Source organism: Stegodyphus dumicola, chromosome 7 (genome assembly GCF_044657685.1).
Source record: "Stegodyphus dumicola isolate Sdum_Otavi_A_Nest chromosome 7, ASM4465768v1".
Lineage (NCBI taxonomy): Eukaryota > Metazoa > Arthropoda > Arachnida > Araneae > Eresidae > Stegodyphus > Stegodyphus dumicola.
Window position 1 is genome coordinate 17,418,000 of NC_140774.1, and position 21,537 is coordinate 17,439,536.

General features: G+C 33.1%; 1 protein-coding gene across 4 annotated transcripts in view; it reads right to left on the reverse strand.

Annotated features, from left to right (window-relative positions):
* Positions 1-11,866, reverse strand: part of LOC118197259 (uncharacterized) — a 72,534-nt gene extending 60,668 nt beyond the window's left edge. For 3 of the 4 annotated variants that reach the window (XR_015041947.1, XR_015041946.1, XM_085819907.1), the window contains exons 1-2: positions 11,722-11,866; positions 1,324-3,157 (exon numbers count right to left, since the gene is read on the reverse strand). Coding sequence is in view for 2 of the 4 variants with exons in the window: in XM_085819907.1 (XP_085676033.1) it covers positions 1,324-3,156 (1,833 nt within the window). In the remaining 2 variants the exon portion in view is untranslated. Of the gene's footprint in view, positions 1-1,323; positions 3,158-11,222; positions 11,375-11,721 lie in introns of those variants that run through there. The other variant, XM_085819908.1, reaches the window with a different exon arrangement.
* Positions 11,867-21,537: the final 9,671 nt, after the last annotated feature.

Here is a 21,537-nt window from a genome sequence, read left to right on the forward strand (position 1 = left end):
AAGAGTGCTCATTGCTGAATTTTATGCAAAGCATACTGAAACAGCTGCAAAACAATGAAAATGTTACTACTGTAATCTTGCATGCATAAGCTGATAGGCATTTCTTACAGTTTAGTAAATCACACATAGGGTTGCACTGATATCAAAGTTAGCCATTTCCAGCATTTTCTTTAGTGTCAGAATTATATAATTTTCTGGGCCAGTTTTATTTTAGCCATCTTGGACAAAGACTACATATCATTCTTCATAGTTTAACCCTGCAACTGTAACGTGGGGGTAGAAATACTTATTGATTATTAAAGATTATTAAAATCAAAACTTATTGTAAAAAGTGCTATAAAATCATGTGTATGAGCCATACGTCCTCTATCTGCGCAGAGTGTCTTCAGCCTCAAGTGACAGATGGCGAAATCAGGTAAGCAGGTTTGGAAGGTGTAAGTTTTAAAAAAACGGTTCTTTTTTTTTTTTTTTTCCATTTATGTATATTATAATACAATTTTAATTGCATTATTCACGCTTAGTTCCCATTAAAGTTTTGAAAAATGTTTTGGAGCAATAGTGTTATGTTTTTCTGTCCTCAAATACAGATTTGGTAAGCTTTTATCATGGGGGTGTAGGGACACCCCACGTTACAGTTTACGAGAGAACTGTCTACGTTACAGCTGCAGTGTTAAGTTGTCGTAATTGTGTAATTCATGATAAAGCCTATGATCATCAACTTAAAGGTTTGTTCTGTGGTTTTTACTACCTACTACATGGTTTCAAATGCAGTTAAACTGAGTATAGCAAAGTACACAAGAACTGCATGCCTAAAATACGAATGTCTTCATGAAGGAATTTTTAGAAAAACTGGCTTACACATACACTACACATAGAACAAATTACAGAAATCCAGTGTAGCTACCTATTTGTAAAAGTAATGACTATTTGTTAAATGACAACTATGTTGAATAGTAGTTTCATCTGTAGAAGACATTTCAGGCTAAAAATCCATGCAAATATTGTTTTGATTTGTTCACTATTAAAGGGGAGGAGATAAGAGAATAGACATTATTTCATAACTACCTTCCATAGAATTTTATCTACTTCATCAACTAAAGCTGACTAGGCAATCAATAACTTAGCCGTTAGCTTTAATATCTGACCAGATTATCAATTAACTGATTAGTAATTATAAGTTTAAGAGAAAAGTAATTTTTTTTAAATACAAACAAAAATTACAAAACTAATTAACCATTTTTATAGCAGCATTCTAAACCATTTTTACAAGTAGTAAAAACAAGTTTTGGACTTTAATAAATCACAAAATAGACTATTACCCACCTCATCAGCTAAAGCTGTTGATATGGTACCAATCCCATCAGAAAAAGTGTATCTCCCATTCCATGTTTTAATGTCTTCCAAATGAACTTCCTCTTCATTTTTTATAGTTATCTGAACTCCTTCTTCAGTAGATGAAAAACACTGACCCATTCTTGCCATATATTTAGCAACGTTCTTTATGCTACTAAAATCACCCATCCATTTCCGTATCGATGCTGCTGTATTACCATTTTGGTCTTTCGCATACATCCACAAACCATGCTCACGAAGTTGGCTAGATGATGAAGCCAGAATTTCATAATGACGAAAACCAATTACAAGACCATTCTTTAACTTACTTTTTACAACCTCCTCCATAATGCTTTCTTTTTGTGAATTATGATGAACAGCATAAGTTAACTTGGAATAATTATCATCTTGCACAGACACACGAAGAATATACTCTACACCAAATTGTCTAATTACTCGATTATCAAAATGTTCAAATGGTTGAAGAAATATAGTTCTGGATGGAGTAATTAAAACTCGACGAATATAGCACATTCCTCTGGGGAGCTCTCTCAGTTCTTTAACATCACAAAAATATTTAAATTTAAATGCTAATGCTTTCTCAAAAGTAAAAATTAAACCCTTGTTTGCCATATCAGCTATACAAAACAAGGCTTTTACAAGAGCTGATGAATTTTTGAATGCATATGATGAAAGTTCCTGAGCTAAATGATCTATATAATTTTGATTATATTTTTGCTTTAATGCAATTTCGTTTAACACTACAGTAGTTTTGGTATGTATTGTCTTCCATGCATATTCACAATCAAATTTAATTAAACTTGAAATATTTTTTACAACAGCGTTACGTGTCCATGGATATCTTCTTAATTTCTCAAGCTTTTCATTAATTTTTTCAGTGGTTAAAGAGGTGAAATATATTTTGGTTTTCTTATAACATCGAACAGATAACTGCTCAATAATCCACCGTGTCTGGAATTTATCTTCGAAACTCATCTTTAAAACTAAAGTTCTTCCAATACCTTTAGTCTTACAAAATGTGTAGTTACACTGACAACCAAATTCAAAAGTTCTTTCAAATTTTTTAGAAGTATACTCCATCAGCTTAGCTTTTGATATTCTTTGAAGCTGCAACTCAGAATCTTCATCATGACTTTGCTCTTGATTTATGTACATTAAAGGAGGATATTCCAGATGAAAGTACAGGTCAGCTGTATTTTGCTCAGAATCAAAATTTGCTATGATCCTAATGATATTGATATATTCAACTATTAATTTGTAACCCATTTCTCCATTTTTCTTACATGCAGGGTTATGAGAACTTGAAATATAAACAGCAAAATGTCGCTGAAGGTGAGAAAATGAACACAAAACGCATGATGTTCGAACAACACGGAAGCGATAACGAGGCACAAAAATCTTCATGGTAGGAACTGTACCAAAAGCAAATTCTGAAGCTTTAATGTTATCATAATAATTGGTAAAGTTTGTTGAAATATCACTCTGATTTTCAAACATCAACCACATCAAATATTCATTTTTTTTAGCTTCACTACACCATTTTTTCTTGATAGCAAAAATAAAGTTTTCAATATCACTGTCTCTTTTGACATCTGAGCATATGATAGAAATTTCTAAATCATAAAGTTCATTATTATAGCCAAATTCATTATCGTGCTTTCTGACATCAGCCAACTTTGTAACATGAGTAAATTTTTCAGAAGAACAATCATTAAAAAATGCCTTTGTATTAGATACAAATTCAGCCACATCACTTGCATTGCACATAAATAGCACAGTGAATTTTAAGGCTTTAGCTGACATTCTGAAAAAGATTTTTTAAAAAATTCCAATTGTTATAAGCATAAAATGGCATAACAAAGCAGCACTTAAAAAAATAAAAATTTGTATTATTTGATTATTTGCACCTCCATGAAAAGTCACTAATTCATTGAAGACTTTGTGAATAACAAAAAAAAAACATTTGTTTAGTATCTCAATAAGCACCATTCTGTTCATAAATAATAATAAAAAAGAGCATTTTATAAAAATGTAAACCTTAATGAAAGAAAAAACAAAAATTTACATAACTAACACTTAAATTTTTATAATCAATGCTTACTGTTCGATAAACAAAAATTGGGTAAATCTAAACATGCTCCAGCATATGATTTGTACTTGTACAGAGTAATACAGTACAAAGTCCGTAATCCAGACGTCCATAATCTAGAATGGGCTAATCTTTGGAATATGGTAACAGGTAGTTTGGCGACATTTTGGTAAGGCGGTAAAAGTTACTAGCTAGGACTTTAGTAGTGTACATGGATAAAGTCAAGAGTGTGCGCAATGCCATTTTTGTGCAATTCTGGGATGTTTTTTTAAGTGAAAATAGGTCGACGTGTACATGGATGATACCGTGTATGTGCAATTCTTTAAATTGCGGCAAGCAGTTTGCGATTCTGCACTTTCTAACAATTTCGCACCTAATCTTCGTCATGATTAAGCACTTTTGTTCCATAAAAGTTCTAGTATAAGCGTAATTCGGCTAGCAGATTGTTGGAAAAAATGTTGAGCAAAGAAAACATGTCTTTACTTCGTGAAAACAAAATGGCATCCAAAACAAAACTAGCAGGTTGCTGTAGCAGGGTTGGTTGCCAAATTTTCGTGAAAAAATCGCCAAGTTACCATAATCCAAAGATTAACCCCAGAGTGATCTATTATCCGGACCTCAAAGCCACAAACGTTTTATTTTTGGTATGCTTTACGCATGCACATGATGTGTTTACGCATGTGTGTTTAATGTATAATGAACGGTATAAGCTAGGCTAAAATTATCTTTACTGATTCTAAGGCATTTCAGCTAATGTTACAGATTGCGCTGTTCCTTAGTCTTCTAATTGGATCCGGCTTATTATTTTTTGCAGACTGTTAGAGCAATTTTATAAAAATTAAGCTTGAGCTTTTGATTATTTCAAAAAGAGTTTCCGATTCTGGAGCTGCGAAAGAATCTACAAAGAGAAACCATGTTTCGATGTCCATCAAACAAAAAGTGGAATTGCTGCAAAAAATGGATAAAGGCATGTATTATTATATCTGTTTATAAATTATTGTTTATAAATTATATCTGTTTATAAAATTAAAGAAAGTGTATTAGCACAAAAAACAAAGCAACATAAACAACTTAGATTGAAAGAAATGTTTAATAAAGTAAACAAATAAATATTAAGCTTTTTTTTTTTTTTTTTTGTAAATTTTGATACCCTTTATTACGGTTTCATATTTTAATTGTATAATTTCTGCATGCCATCTTACCAGATTTAAATTTATGATCTATAATCTGTAGAAACCCCTAATCTGGAATCGCCAAAGTCCTGACAAGTCCAGATTACGGACTTTGTACTGTACTACTACTGTCATGTGTATACTAAAAATACACCATAAACTAGGTTAGTCTACCGAATATTAAAACCAGGGGTACAGATTATCTGAAAGTACCCAAAATAATATGAAAATAAAAACTAATATAATAGATATTTCTAATGCTCAATATTCTCCTTAGAGTATCAAATAAAATAAAATAAAAGATCAAATAAGAGTGTTAAAATAAGCACCATTCCGTTATTTTTAACGGTCGGTATTCCCCTTATAGTTATCAAATAAAAGTGTTAAAATGACAAAATGTCTTCATACAACCTTCAGAGATATATGTCCACATAAAACAGTATTCTTTATGCTTTCTGTTGGCTATTTGGAATGTCTAATAAATTCTCCTTTCAGAAACAAGATCCTTAGAAATAAGATTAGTTTCATTTTTAATATAATTTTTCCCATTTATTTTTAATTTTCCCAAAAATGTACTGCTTAAGTCAGTACAGTAACAGCTTCTAGTTATATTATACTCTTATTCTACTTTTTTAAAAGTCATGGATCCCATAGCCATTTAAAAGCCAAGGGTTTAAATTTTATCCATGTTTTTCAGAATCTCCTCTCTCCTATAAAAAAAGAGCTATTTCCTTATTATTACGGCTGCTGTTAAATAGAGAGAGACAAGATGATTGATAAATTGACAACGTATGATACATACCATTGCCAAAGGCCAGCATTTCTAACTATCTTCACTTATAGTGCACCAACCATAAGAACTGCTCTGATTAGGTCACATGCTAACACTACATTTCTGTCATATTTTTTGATTTAACAAGGAAGATACTAATGACATCCAGTTGTTTTATGTTGATTTAGATCATATACTATTGATAATTCATTAATAATGTTAGTACCTTTCAAATAGCAGAGGCTTAATAACAAGAGGGTAAGATGAAACGTTCTCAGCCTGACAATGAAAGACTGCAACTTTCAATTAAAAAATGATTTTATTTTTCTACATAATCTCCCTTGACTTCAACACACTTGGTCCAGTGTTTCTCCAACATCAGCATTCCTTCGAGGAAGTGAGAGTCGGGAAAGTTGTGAAAATATTCATCTACGACCCTTTCAACTTCTTCATTGGATGCAAAGCACTTCCTAGAAATAAATTTCTTCAAGTTTGAGAATAGATAGAAGTCTGAGGGTGCCAAATCAGGAGAATAGGGGGATACTTGGTCACAGTTGTCCTGGTGAAAGATGATTTTTTTCTTCAAGCCACGCCTCTTCTCATGAATTTTGGCATCAAGATGGTCCAGAAGGTTGGAATAATATTTGCCTGTAATTGTTCTCCCATTTGCAAGGTAATTGATCCCTTTCACAGCTCAAAATACACTGGCCATGATCTTTCCACTGCTTGGACCGTTGTTTCGTTTCTGGCATGTAGTGATGAACTCACGTCTCATCCATGGTGACCAATCGCTGCACAAAATCAGTAGGATCCCTGTTGAATCGGTCCAAAGATTGCTGTGAAAATCATTTGCGCATTTGCTTTTGATCGGCATTCAGCAAATGTGGCACCCATCTTGCATACAGCTTTCACATCCCTAATTCTTTACGCAAAATGTTTCGTGCCCTTTCTTCTGATATCCCCACAGCTTCAGATTATCACACACGCCTTCACTCACCTATCGTCCAACATGATATCATGCACTTTTCAGATGGCTTCCGGTGCAGTTGTGGTTTTTGACCATCCTTCATGTGGGTCATCTTCGAGGGGTGTACGACACTATTTAAATTCAGCTGCTCACATTTTAATGGTTGACGTGGAATGAGCAGAGTCCCTGCAAACGTTTGTCAACTTTAAATGAATTTCCTTTCCTTTTTTATCTATCCAAAATGAAAAAATTTGACTTCACGATATTCATGTTTTTCCATTTTAATGAATAACAGGCAAGATGTCTACTGTGAAAATCCGTATAAACAAACTACTTGAGAGAACAAGTTGAAACTTGTCATACAAACTAATGACACCTGCAGCCAGGCAAGAAACATAAATTTTTGCTGATTGGAGTGCCACCTCAGGGTCAGACCGAGAACTTTTCACCTTACCCTCGTAAGAAAGAAAAAAAAATTACTGCTACAAGGGTTATTTGGAAACTAAAGTTTGAACTGCTGTAGCTAATCAACTGTCATGCAAATATTGAAAAATGCATGCGGACGGTTAGTATTTTTGGGTACCCCTTGGATTATCAAGTTGTTGATTATTTTATGGTAACAGTATGTTATGTTTAATGTTATGAAAACTATTATGCCGTGAAATGCATTTTCGTGGTGATTTTGACAGTTGGGAAACTATTTGTAAGGGCTTATTTATGTGCTGTATGTTGGTTAAGAAGTACATTGCTTATTTTGTGCTTTACACCATAAAATGCTTGGTGGTGGTATGATTAACCTGAAGTTTCTGTACAGACTGGCTGTGTAAATGAAGATTTAAATGGCTTTGCTCACTTGTTGGTAAGTTACGGAGTGATATTTAAGGATCTGGAAAACTGGAGCTCATCAACACTATGGAAGATATGTGAGGTGTAATGAAAAGGGATTTTCGAGAGAAATGCCTATGGTAATTCAGAAGATATTTTTTATTTTTATTGTTGTGAATTTATGGGGTGATGGCAGTATAGAGATTCTAGTTTAGATAATTTTAAATAGTTTTTTTTTTTTCGGATGCTGTTAAGGAATTCTGTGTGTCACATATACCAAAGAAACAGAAATTTTAAAATAAGATGATATTTCTTTTTTGTATTGCATAGATTATATAACATGCATTTCCATTCTTATGTTATTTCTTTGTTTGGTTTAAAATGCAGTTTATAGAGATTATATATATATTTTTAATTATGTTTTGGATGCCATTTTACTGAGAAGGCCGCTGGATGTAAACAAGAATGGCATCAAAAAATCGTCAATTATCGCCAAAGGGTACCCTGAAATATATTTTTACCCATGCAGACTGACTCCTGGTATGCCTTGCACATCAAATGACGTCATTTGCAGTGGTATTGTTGCAGTGTGCTGTATACAGTGTCAGCTGAAAGCGTTTAAAACAACTGAACAGCCTGCTGACTTTTGAGATTCTATGTTTGAGAGCAAGAAACGTTTCAGCAATGGAAATTCATCGACAGATAAGGGATATGTATGGCCCCAATGCAATGAGTGACAGCAAAGTGTATAAGAGGCTGACATGTTTCAAGGCCGATTTGGTCAATACGTTGGACAAAAAGATTCATAAAGACTGCCGATTCACATTCTCAACTTTAGCACGGATATTTCCGAATGAGGGTAGAACAACTTTGCAAAAAAATTATCTCTGAAAAGTTGCAATTTCACAAATTGGTCACATGTTGGGTTTCCAGGTTGCTTAACTGAATAATATCAAACAAAAAGAATGGCTTGTGCTCCTGTTTTTTTGGAATGCTATTATTAGGAAGGTGATATGATATGAGGGATGCAGCCCGACCCTCCTGGCAGACGTTGCCCTATGGCCTTTTTGCATGCTGTGCCAGAATTAGGAAGGTGATCAATTTTTAGACAGGACCTGTTATAGGGGACGAGACGTGGGTTTATCACATAGTCTAAATATCAATCAATGGAATGGCACCACACGGCATGACATTACCAATCAAAGTCAAGGCTAAGCAGACAATCTCAACACATAATGTTATAGCTATAGACATGCAGTCTTTTTGAGTTTATACAGTAAGAAACAACAATAAATGCAGCTACTTACTGGCCTACCTTAGCTAAACTTAGACATGCAATACAGAATAAGGGACGTGGCATTCTGACATCTGGAGTTTTGTTGCTGCATGACAATGCCAGACCACATTTTGCTATTCACACACAAAATTTGATCATATTTTTTGGATGGGAACAGACTGTCTACCCACCATACAGTCTAAACTTCATGCTGGGTAATTTTCACTTGTTCCACTACTTAAAGCAGTTTCTCAGTGGCAAGCACTTGGCCACAGATGGCCAAAGAAGCAGCTCAAGACTGGTTATCCTCACAACGGCAGCAGTCTATGGCTTGGGCATATAAAAGCTTATAGAACATTACGAAAAATATTTAAACAAATATGGAAATTACGTAGAAAAATAGAGAAACATGTAGGGAATTAAATTTTTAAAAAAGGTTTTTGAAAAAAAATCTGTTATGGTTCATATTTTATGGATCTTACATTTTTATGTCTTATTTTCCAAATAACCTATGAATTTTAAGTAATATAATGTATCAGAACTTCAAGAAAAACATTAAAATACATATATTTCTCTAATAATTGCATACAAACCTATACATAGAAAAAAATCGGTAAATTTATACAAGTTGATACAATTCAAAATATTTAATTAATTTTTTTTTCTTCTGTCTGAAACTTTTGAATGCTTGTTTATTTTTTTATCAATTTTGCATTTGCTTACGCATATTAGGTAGTTTGGCAAACAATATATATGCGAAATTTATTGTTCTAAAATATACATCTTCCCACTTCTTCTCATATAGAATAAAATTACTTTTTAGATACTTTTGATTCAAAGACAAAAGTACTCATTTACAATTCTCTACATTCTATAATCCTGAAGGAACTCTGTTAGTTGTTTCAAAAAACATCGTTGATTCTTCAATTTCAAAGAAATAAAAATATTTTTCATTATAGTACTGTAAGTTTTATGGACAAATTTGCATAAAAATATGTGTGTAATTCTTTGAAAACTTTTTATGTTATACTATTCCTAGTTATTTCATCTTGTAACATCTTCGTCTTTAATATTATTTTGTTCTTAGAACATTTTAATTTTGAAATAAACAATTTTATATAAGCATTTCTAGAATCAGTATTATGCTTAGTGTGAATCACATAATTTCCATCAGTTGAAATACAATCATTTAGTTATCCTTTGAAACACCTTTATTGAATGTTCCAAAACTTCATCTTGATACCACCAATTAAAGAGATTTACTAGAAATTTTAGGTTTTCAGAACTCGATTTAATGATAAACTTCTTTTGAAACCCTAAAATTATATTTAATATCTAAAATTTAACCAAATCGCAACTTATACAGGTTGAGTACAAATTACACTGGATGAAATTAACAAAAAATGATTTTAAAAAACAGCTAATTAGGGAAGAATAAGAAAAGTAAAAAGGCAATTTCATAATGTGTACATAATAAGAAAGCTTAGATTTTTACTTCCAATAAAATATTAAAATAGAGTCATTAAGAAGCAGATAAGTTTATTGATATTAATAGAATCTTAATTCTTATCATAAAAGAATTATAACAGACACAGAAAAACCAAATAGGGGAACCAAAATATTTTACGTGCTTAGATACGGTGACCAGCTTTTGGAGGGGCAGTCCCAATTTTTAACAATTTGTCCCACATCTAGCGACGTTTTAAAGAAGTCCCGATTTTTGGAAGATGGTAAAATATATTCTTATGGTTATATATACACTGTGCTCGTTGAAAAAGAATCTTCAAAAATTTAGCTAGAGTTTGTACACAATCAACGAGCTTTTTTTCAAAACACTATAAAACTTATCGCAGGTGACAAAATTTTGGTAATCGAAGTAGCAAATGAAGTTAATAATTTAAAATTTGTGTCAAGAACAGTTAGAAAATAACTTTCTTCCTTTAACTTTCCGTAATAGTATAAGCCAGCTAGAAGAACAAGGTGTAATAAATTGTGCAGATATCATGAATCACATTAAAAAGTTCTATAGAAAGCCAGCTAGAAGAACAAGGTGTAATAAATTGTGCAGATATCATGAATCACATTAAAAAGTTCTATAGTAACTGCATAGATTATTTAGAAGAGTGGACAGTACAATGACACTAAACATTTATTTTCATTGGGTTACATTGCAACAAGTATTTAATTCGAATAATGTGCAAAAACCATTTGATCATATTACTCCAAATTTTCCCATATAGCAATATTTCCTAAAATGATCTTTTTAATGAGGAACCATTATTAAAAAAATATGCTGATAAGGAAAAGGTTAAATCTTGGGCATCAGCAAAAATCACAATAGAAAACAAATGGTTAGAAATATTTCATCATTTTGAAACAAACCTTGTTCTCTACAATAATGCACTAAAAACTGTGGAATACGCACTGTCCTTACCAGGAACTAATGCTGCGACTGAATGCGTTTATCAGAAAAATCACAATTAAGTGTTGACACTTTGAAAGACATTTTATATGTGAAATATAATTTAAAAAATTCTTGTGGAAAGCTTCATGACCTTTTAAACAACTATAGCAATTTAATAAAAAAATTCACTCAAATGAGAACTATGCCAAATAATAAAATAATACTATACAGAATTTCTTAAAGTACAAAATATATTATATATATATATATATATTTTTGTAAATTGTACTTATGTTGAAATTTTAAAAAATATATTGCAATACTATTTTTGCGTTCTATGAAATTTTAGTTGCTCCATGTATACCAAATTTTTAATCAAGAACTCCCTCCTCCGGTCAATGGTGTCCCGCTTTACCAATGTTAAAATCTGGTCACCTTATGCTTAGAGTCTCTAGAAATCGTAATCCGGTCCTAGACGGTCTTATGACTACCACTTAAGAAGACAAGCATCATTCCCTAACTAGCATTATTTAATCCTAATATCCGGTGCACACGGGATTTGGCGACTTTATGATGAGCAGTAAAAATGGGACATATACGGTGAGTAGTTAACGGGTCATTCAAAGAAAATATATAGTTAAACATAGTATACACTATGTATATAGTATATATACTATGTATATACACACTTAGTATATAGTGTATATATAGACGTTCTTTGGATCATTTTTGGTGTTGGCGATAATTTTCAAAGTCGCGCCAAGGCTGCACCGTAAACTAGGATTTTACCATGATGGAAAATATCAAATTTACTTCAAATAAAAAATATAAAGTGAATGAAAAATCCTAAGTATAATACTGACTTTTTAAGACTACGATTCAGTTTCAGGTCTTCCGATCTTACACAAGAGGTTTCGCATAACAATAACTAAAGGCAAATTCAGACATTCGACCGAAGAAAATGAAACTGAAACTTTTGCGGGAAAGATGACATCATAGTGTGAGCTTCTTATTCAGGATCTGAGCTGAGTTAAAAGTGTAAAATATTAAGGCTCCGTTTCAGCACGTAGCAGGAAGCCGGAAAATAACAGAAAAGAAAATTAAATTCGTTACTATGTACGCAGGTAGTTAAACTTAGAAAGAAATGTGTCTACTCACAATCTAAGTGAAAGTGAAATATATTAAAAAATTTTAATTTTCATTTTTTTATATTATTCTGAAAATTAAGCTAAAATAAACGGTGGTTTCACGGGAGAAGGTGCTAGCACCAGGGTACATGGGCTTTAAGGTTTTTGCTCGTAGGAGATCATCGAGGCAAGCGACTGTACGTTCGCAACGCTCTATAAATAAGTAAAAAGCATTTTTTTCCCCTTAGTGATTATCAATTAAATCACTTTGAAATAGTGTTCTTTCTAGAAAAACTACACCTTTTCCAAAGATTTTCAGCTCCGATGCTGATGAGAATGAAACAGCAGACAGTGTGAGGATATACTACGAAAGCCTGGAAAATAAGTACCCTTCTTTCATCTAAACTAAATCAAATTTCTATAAATAAGTGCCTTTAAACTAATAATTTTTCATCAGTTTTCAGCATTAAAAATACTTGAAATTGCTCATTGCTTCCTTTGTGGTTACATTTCCAAACAGAAGTCAACGTTATCAGTTCACGTCTGTCACCACCTATAAAGCGGCCGATGCTCTTCGCACCCAAGGTCCGTAGCAAGATCAGTAAAATACTTCTTACCCCTTTCTTCATCAGTAAAATGCTTCTTCCCATACTTCACCTAGTTTACCCCTTTTAGATTTATGGATGAAAGGAAAAGCCTTGCACCCGAAAATTCTCAGATGAGAGAGATTGGGTTTCTTGTTATTCCATAATTCGTATGGCGTTTTTGCATTTTGTAGGTTTTGCATTTGGTTTTGTAGGCATACGATTCTGTAAATAATTCGCAGTCAGTACTGCTTCTGCCCAGTATCTGTGAGGTTGGCCTGAGTCAGCTAAAAGACATCTTGTCGTCTCCATCAAAGACCTATTTTTGCGTTCACTGACTCCCTTTTGTGCTGGACAATAAGGTACAGTAAGCTGGTGATTTATACCATGTTTTATAAGATATTCTTCAAGTTCCTTACTTGTGTACTCACCACCGTTATCACTTAGCGTTTTTACCTTTCTCCCGAATTTATTGTTTGTAAGAGCAATAAATTGTTTTAGTTTAGAAATTACTTCATTTTTCTTTTTCATTAGGTAAATCATTGTGAACCTGCTGTAATCATCAATAAAAGTTACGAGGTATAGGTATCCACTGACAGCAGGTGTTTGTACTGGTCCTAAAACATCAGTGTGAACGAGTTCGAGCGGTTTAGATGCTCTGAATTTCGATTCTTTGGGATACGGGAAATCAGTTAGTTTACATTTTACGCACTGAATGCATTTGGTATCATGTTTACAATTATCTAGTTTAATTCCTTCAGCGAGTTCTTCGTTTACAAGTTGATTGATTGTGTCATCGTTTTTGTGACCAAGGCGTCTATGCCAAAGTTGAACACAGTTCTCATTTTTGCACTGAAATGCTGCATGAACTGATGGTTCATTATTACTGTCTATTGGTTTAATTTGGTGAAGATTATTAGTTGCATGACATTATAGAATAATCTAATCTCCTCTCGCGATCATACTTCTATTTCCTTCAAACAGAACCAAAAGCCCTTTTTCCGTTATTTTCTTAATTGAGATTAAATTCGCTTCTAATTAATGTATAAAACTTCCGATAAGAGAACATCAGTTATTTTTTTGTTTAGCATTTAATGTTTTAAAACGGACAGTTCCTATCGCCGTTGATTTAATACACTGCCCATTCGCAGTTATAATATCTGACGGATTTATGGGTTGAAAGTCCGTGAAATATTTCTTATTATTTACTAGGTGATTACTTGCCCCGCTATCGAAAATAAAACTCTCGGATGATTGATGTGCGACAAGGATGTCAAACTCGCGGCCCGCGGGCCGCATAGGGCCCACAACAAATATTTTTGCGCCCCGGCCAATATATCGGCAAATAATAATATATAATAATAAAATAACATATCGACGAAGGAAAAAATGAAATGTTTACTGCTAAGTAATTAACGATAATTTATTCAGTGTTGTTAGATTCAGTGTTGTTAATTTAAGTAGTGTGTGTGTCAGCTCGCACAAAAATTGTCGCCATAAATTGACGCACGTGTGCGCATGCGTCAATTTATGGCAAAGCGCATGAAGGCTATCTGCTTAAGAGGAATCTTTCCTCCGTGAAAGATTATGTAACATTCATATTCACTGTGCACATAGGAAAAATTATGAAGACAAATTGTGCGCCAATAGTCTAACCTGGGTTGAATTACAAATTCTTAGAGATTAATTTCGGGGTTCTTACTTTAAAGATAATTTCTGTACTAAAATTGTTGAGAACATGGGGGTTATTTAAATGTGCAGCTGTTATAAAGTAACACTTATGTAATAAAATAGTAAAATATATCTTTGAGATTCTTGTAAGAGATAAAGTTTATCATTATTATTCTTAATGGAGGATTTTGTTAAATTTTAGTTAGAATCATTAATATGCATGAATCACATATATGCAGAAACCACACAAAATTTCATTTTCTTTCTGAATTTTGAATTAAAATTATGAACAGATTTTATTTCTTTAACAACTAGTGAAGAACCTTTGGTGAGTTTACAAAAATTATGCATTTTCTATATTAAGGTCTGATTAATAGATTTTTATCTTTTTTATATACTATGAGAAGTATAGACATAATTATTTCTTAAACCTGTTCATGACTTTATCCATGAAACAAATCTATGATAATATTAGGTTTTTTTTTTTTTTTTTGTTTTTTTTTTAAATTTTATTTACTAAAATTTTATATATCAGATACCTAAAGATGAAAAATTACGGTTTAGTTAATTAATTTCAAAAAGTATCCAAGCATGTAAAACTGAAGCATAAAAATATATATTCATGAATACATGAAAAAATCCAAAAAGCAGTATCCATTTAGGAATAAAATATTTAAAAGAAAAAGATAGAGACTGTTAGTTTAGTAAAATCTTTTTATATTAAAAGTACCTAACCTTATATTAAAGGCGAACGGGTTGGCTGCATGGGTGTTTTTGTGGTTTTCCCCATGTGTAACGTGTATACGAGCAAGTTTCCATTAGAAAGTTCTCCACGTCCCCTTGGGCAAATAACCCTAGTGTGCTTTGCCATAATTAAATACACCACACCACACCACACCACCTTATATTAAAGTAAATTTGGCCATCATTCCATATAGGTATCTGTGGTACTGAGATACTTATTTTACAAGGATACAAGATTCTGTTAATGCTAATCATACACATTTGTTAGCAGTTCATTTAGAAATGAAGATACTATTTTCTGGAATACTTTGTAGTTATAAAATAATTTTTGCCCAAAAATTTGTTTAACTGTTGAAAAAACAGTAAATATTTAGGATGAAATTGAGGTTATTGACCAATTGCTCCCAAACCTGTAATCACAATTTCTGAAGTAGCTGTTATGAATTTAGCCTTAAGTTCATGCTGTCAGCCAAGAAGCATTTCTTGTAATTTCAAAAGGATCTGCTCAGTGTATTCAATGTTTCACGAGCAGAATTGGAGCAATTATTGTACCACAATGCAGTGGTCATCTGCTTAGCTGCACTTTGGCTTGATTAATAGTGTGCACGATGCCATGCCATAAGTTATTGTTTGATCTAACGTGCTACACATCCTTGTTTGCATTTGGGTGTAACAGACAACTCGATTTTTTTCTCAGTCATGATATAAGAAAGTAAATAAGCATCTTTTTTTGCTTATTGTGCCAATATCAGTGCAACTCTAAATGAAAGGTCCCCCCCCACACACACTTTATATTTGGTATATTCTTTGGTAAGCATATACAGTCAAAAGTTGTTAATCCGGACTCGTCGGGACTTCGGCGATTCCGGATTATCGATTTTTCCGGATTATAGATCATCAGTTTAAATCTCGTAAGATGGCATGCAGAAATTCTAAAATTAAAAATATAAAATAAAGAACAATTATGATCCAAAGAGCATCAAAATTTACAAAAAAAAAGCTTAATATTTATTTGTTTACTTTATTAAACATTTCTTTCAATGTAAGTTGTTTAAGTTGCTTCGTTTTATGTGATAATACTTTCTCTTTAATTCTATAAACAGACATAATTTCTTCTTCAGTTACAAAGTTCCGCTGTTCAAGGCCCGTTAATTGCTGTGCCGAGAATACCGACTAACTTGTCAATCGAAATTTTTTCGTTTTCACTAACCTCTCTGTCACATTCTTCATGTCTTTATCCATTTTTTGCAGCAATTCCACCTTTTGTTTGTTGGACATTGAAACATACTTTCGTTTTGTAGATCCTTTGGAAGTTCCAGCATCGGAAATTCTATTTGACATAATCGAAAGTTCAAGTTTACTTTTATAAAATTGCTCTTACAGTCTGCAAAAAATAATAAGCGGGATCCTATTCGAAGATTAAGGAACAACACAATCATTAACATTAACTGAAATAGATAATTAGATAATTTTAGCTTACACCGTCCGTTATACATTAAACGCGCAGGCGAAAACGTATTCTGCACTTGCGCACACGCATGTGCGCAGTAGTCAAGGTCCTACGCGCACGCGTAAAACGCCTGTGCGCATGTGCCACAGCGGCGCATACGCAGAAAGTTTTTAGCTTTGAGGTCCGGATTATAGATCATTCCGGATTATGGGTGTCCGAATTAACGACTTTTGACTGTATTGTTATTACTTAGCACACACTTTTCCACTAAAGCAGATGACAGGCAATGATATCATGCATAATGGATATATGAGAATAGTGTATGGAATTCATGATTCTCATATAACACATAATGTTCATATCACTATTCTCATATAACACATATGAGAATAGTGTATGGAATTCATGAATGGTGTAATGCTAGTCACAAATTTCAACTTTATCTATTCTATGTTATAATTCATTGAAAATAATAGATGTCTTTCCAGGACATTCTTAATCATGCATGTCATCTCTTTCGCCCAAGAACTTTCCATGTCACTGTCTCATTTTTGATTTTTTAACAGGACAACTTCATAAACTTCCGTAATTTGATATTTAATTTCACATGAAAGAATATTTCTAGTGAGTAAAAATCAAGCAGGTGTCGCTTCATATAAATACAAACTTAAATTAGCACACATCATTGACTGATAATGGATGATTTTGATTGTCACTTACTTATTGTTCAATCAATAGACTGGTGACAGAAGTATGTTACAAAGTAGATATGAACTCTTGTCTCCCAGTTCAATTAGTTGCTCAATACCATAGTATAAACGTTTATATGGAAAATAGCCTGGCTTATGCATTTTTAAAATTAAAATGTTTATTCAAATAAATTTTTCCATTCCTTTTTATTGTGAAATAGCTATAACATTTTGTATATGTCTGGTACAGTCAAAAGTCGTTAATTCGGACACCCATAATCCGGAATGATCTATAATCCGGACCTCAAAGATACAAACTTTTTGCGCATGCACCGCGTTGACGCGTAATACCTTTACGGCTGCGAATATGCGTGTGCGCATGCGCATAATACGTTTACGGATTTGCGTTTAATGTATAACGGATGGTATAAGCTAAGCTAAAATTATCTAATTCAATTAATGTTGCAGATTGCGTTGTTCCTTAATCTTCGAATTGGATCCGGCTTATTATTTTTTGCAGAATGTTAGAGCAATTTTATAAAAGTAAGCTTGAACTTTCGATTATGTCAAATAGAATTTTCAATATATATTTACTAATACGTAAAGGATCTACAAAGCGAAAGTATGTTTCGAAGTCCATTAAACAGAAAGTGGAATTGCTGCAAAAAATGGATAAAGGCATATCCTTTGATTATCTAATCATTCCGAAATATGTTTATCAATTTCACCCTGCTCTACAGGGGGAGGGAAACGACGCGGCGCGCAATGAATTGGAAGTCGATCAGTCAGCACTAACCTTATCTTCAGGGCAGATGTTTTTATTTTATTTGGCTTATAATTCCTTACTAAATGTAGTACTTCATCGCGATGTACTCAGTCTTTGATATGATTTAAATCAAGTTCCTTGTCATTATAATTCGCTTCCGATAGTGAAGAAAGTGACAGAGAGGTTATTGAAAACGAAAAAATTTCGATTGACAAATTAGTCGGTATTCTCGACACAGCAATTATAGGACTTGAACAGCGGAACTTTGTAACTAAACAAGAAATTGTGTCTGTTTAATAGAATTAAAGAGAAAGTATTATCACATGAAACGAAGCAACTCAAACAACTTGCATTGAAAGAAATGTTAAATAAAGTAAACAAATAAATATTAAGCTTTTTCTTTTTCTAAATTTTGATACCCTTTAGATCATATTTGTTCTTTATTTCATAAATTACGGTTTCATATTTTTAATTTTATAATTTCTGTATGCCATCTTACCAGATTTAAACTGATGATCTATAATCCGGAAAAATCGATAATCCGGAATCGCCAAAGTCCCGACGAGTCCGGATTAACGGCTTTTGACTGTATACAATAAATTACATTAATATTTTGCTCTTCATTTTGTATTCAACCAACTGTACACATACATGTATTAATTTTCATAAATTTACTGAAAGGTCACCATTTATCATTACCCATTAATAAAAATTACCCATGTTTTACTGTATTAGAAAAAAAGGCTCATCATGGGTCGAATGTTGTTTGAAGCCATGGAATGCTATTAGTTTGTTCCAGGTTCAATAACCAGTAGATAAATAGATTAGAAACACATGGTTTTCATGGCTTTCCCATAAAAATACAAATTACTTAACTTCAAAAAAGCTGCATTTATTCCTATAGAAATTTAGGCTAACTGTCTTTAAAAAATTTCTCATAAAGGCATATCTTTTATATAATTTGTCACAATAAATTATCTATCCACCTGCTTCATTCAGATTAATGCATAAAATGTGCTAAAATTCTCAAAATTCATCATTAATATGAAAAAAAAAAACTAAATGGTTTTCTGCGAATTGCTGAAAGGTACTATGCGCCATGTTTATTTTTGAAATGACCTTCGCAAGGAAACTAGAGACACTGTTGAATGCATCCTGAAAAAATATTCAGCAAATTCTAACTATTGGGAGGGACTAGATGCTGTAGAAACAGAAGTCATTAAATTGTTTGTTTTATTTGTTCGAATATAGCAAATTACATTACAGCTATCTGCTTAAATGAAGATATGAAAGGATGCCTTCTTGGAGGAATTTCTAAAAGAAACTGTCTCATATTCATGTTGTATGTAGGAAACACTATGATCCCAGCTTTTACTTTTGGGTCCCAAAAAAAAAAACTGATTAGTCTAGTTTTTTTTTTTTTTTTTTTTTTTTAAGTAGAAACAATTTTAATAAACAAATTATTTTAATAAACAAATAATAGTATATTTTTAGACAAAATATATTATTATTTGTTTATCAAGCAGAATGGCTTTGTGAAGATTTTTCTAAGAAAAACTAGCTGATACATCATTACACAAGATAAAATCTACAGAAATGCATGCAAGCAGTTTCTTCCAGCTACCAGAATAAACCTCAGGGAAAATTACAAGTGTTTGTGGCTTTAACTACTTGTCAGGCCAGTCTTCTGGTCTATAAACAACTGTAAGAAACTGATCTTTGTCATATACATATGGCAATACTCATCTGTCTCATATGCCATAATACATATGAGAATCTCATTTGTCATATACATATGAATACATATGGTTGTCTCTTTAAACAGTAACTTCAGATGAGCAGCAAGAAATTAAATAGCTGAAGGAGAATGTGGACATTAAGCTATCCCCCTTAGTGCATAAGAAATATTACATATTCCCAAATCACTCATGAATCCAGAGGCGTAGCTAAGGTTTTAAGCGTCCAGGGACACCTTAAGATTTTGCGCCCCTTTCTGTATTCCAAGAATGGAAAACATTTCATTCTGAAATGTGTATCATCAATTTGGCGCCCCCTGGATGCTGCGCCCGGGGACGGATGTCCCCCCTTGCCCCACCCTAGCTACGCCACTGCATGAATCAACAATAAAACGCTAACCTCAAAGTCTTACAGCTGATTAACAACTAATTCGTCCCGTCTTTCAGAGCCGTAGTTACACTGTCATCAAAATTTAAGGATAATGACAGAAATAAAAGTAGCTGATACTTAATGAAAAATTATTAATAGAAATTTGTACAAAATCATTAGTTAACATAAATTACAATATTTGGCAGTTGATTATTCGCAAAATATTTAAATTAAAACCAAATTGATGGGAAAATTAAGCCCCTCTTGCAGAAAAGATTTTTCTTTAATATGGTGTATGGTCACCTAGGGCAAGTTTGCATATCTGACATCTTGATTTCATAGACTTTAGTCTTGTAGAATTGCACGCCAGTGATCTAAAAGTGGACTTGTCAGCTCTTGGAAGGTCCGCGAACGAATTCGGCGTGCTAAGGCATCCCACACATGCTCAAGTCGGGTGAGTAAAGTGGTCAATACATTTGAGTGATATCTTCTGTTTACAAGTATTCTTACACCACATATACTCGACGAGGCCAAAAATTTTCACCCATTAGCAAAACTTCTGGGCCAATAGCACTCCTAAACAGTCTAACTTGGGGTTCCAGTAGCTCGTCAACATATCTCCGAGCGGTTACAGAACCTCATTGAAAGATATGCTTGAAAGATTCCAATGCGGCGACTGGTCGTAATTCCTCCCCAAAGCATTAAACCGCGGAAACGGTATATTTCACGGACAAGAGAAGGGAAGTTGTGTGTTCCTTTCTCTTTCCAGATCAACACACATCTACAATCACTGCTTAGACTATGTCTGGACTTCTCAGTAAACAATTGTTGTGTAGAGAATTTGTCTGATAGCGTTATAAAAACTATGTGAATGATTTTCTGATTTATGCAAATCTTAATTTTTATTTGATTCTGAATTATTTATTTTAAGGCTTTAATTTTGGGGAAAAACAGATGCTTCTGGGAATATTATTTAGTTTAAAAGAATATTATTTATTTTCTTTTATTTTCAAATTTTGTACAAGCTTTGATTCATTGTGAAAGAAGCAGGGAAAGGGAAGCAATTTTTTTTGCCAAGTCATGATTTCGCGCGCTTTGTCCTTTAGAATGTTCTAGAAGGATTTTCATTGTGTAGTTGACCTTAAGAGAGGAAGTACGTGACAAAAAGGTCAAAGGTTGCTACTTGTCTTTCAATGTAAGTCATTCAGGTTTTTGGCGATTGAGGGTCCGGTTGTTGGCTAAGTGAAGAAGGGCGCGCATGCGCGATCACCCTTATTTCCGCATTCAGGGGTTGAAAACAAAAATTTTGCCAAAATTAAGGGGGCGATAAGTGAAGCCATAGTGGGAGCCCGCGTTTGTGAAGGAGACGAAGGAAATTCGAGTTGGACGCACTCACTTACGGGCTTGCTGGACTTTTGGACGTTACTCTTGAAACTTGCTGGAAAGTGAGAGACAAGATGTAATTACGAAGAGAGATGTTTTCCGGCGGGGAGCGGCAAATATGCTCCCCGGCCGCGTTTTGGTTAAGAGGCGAGACTTACT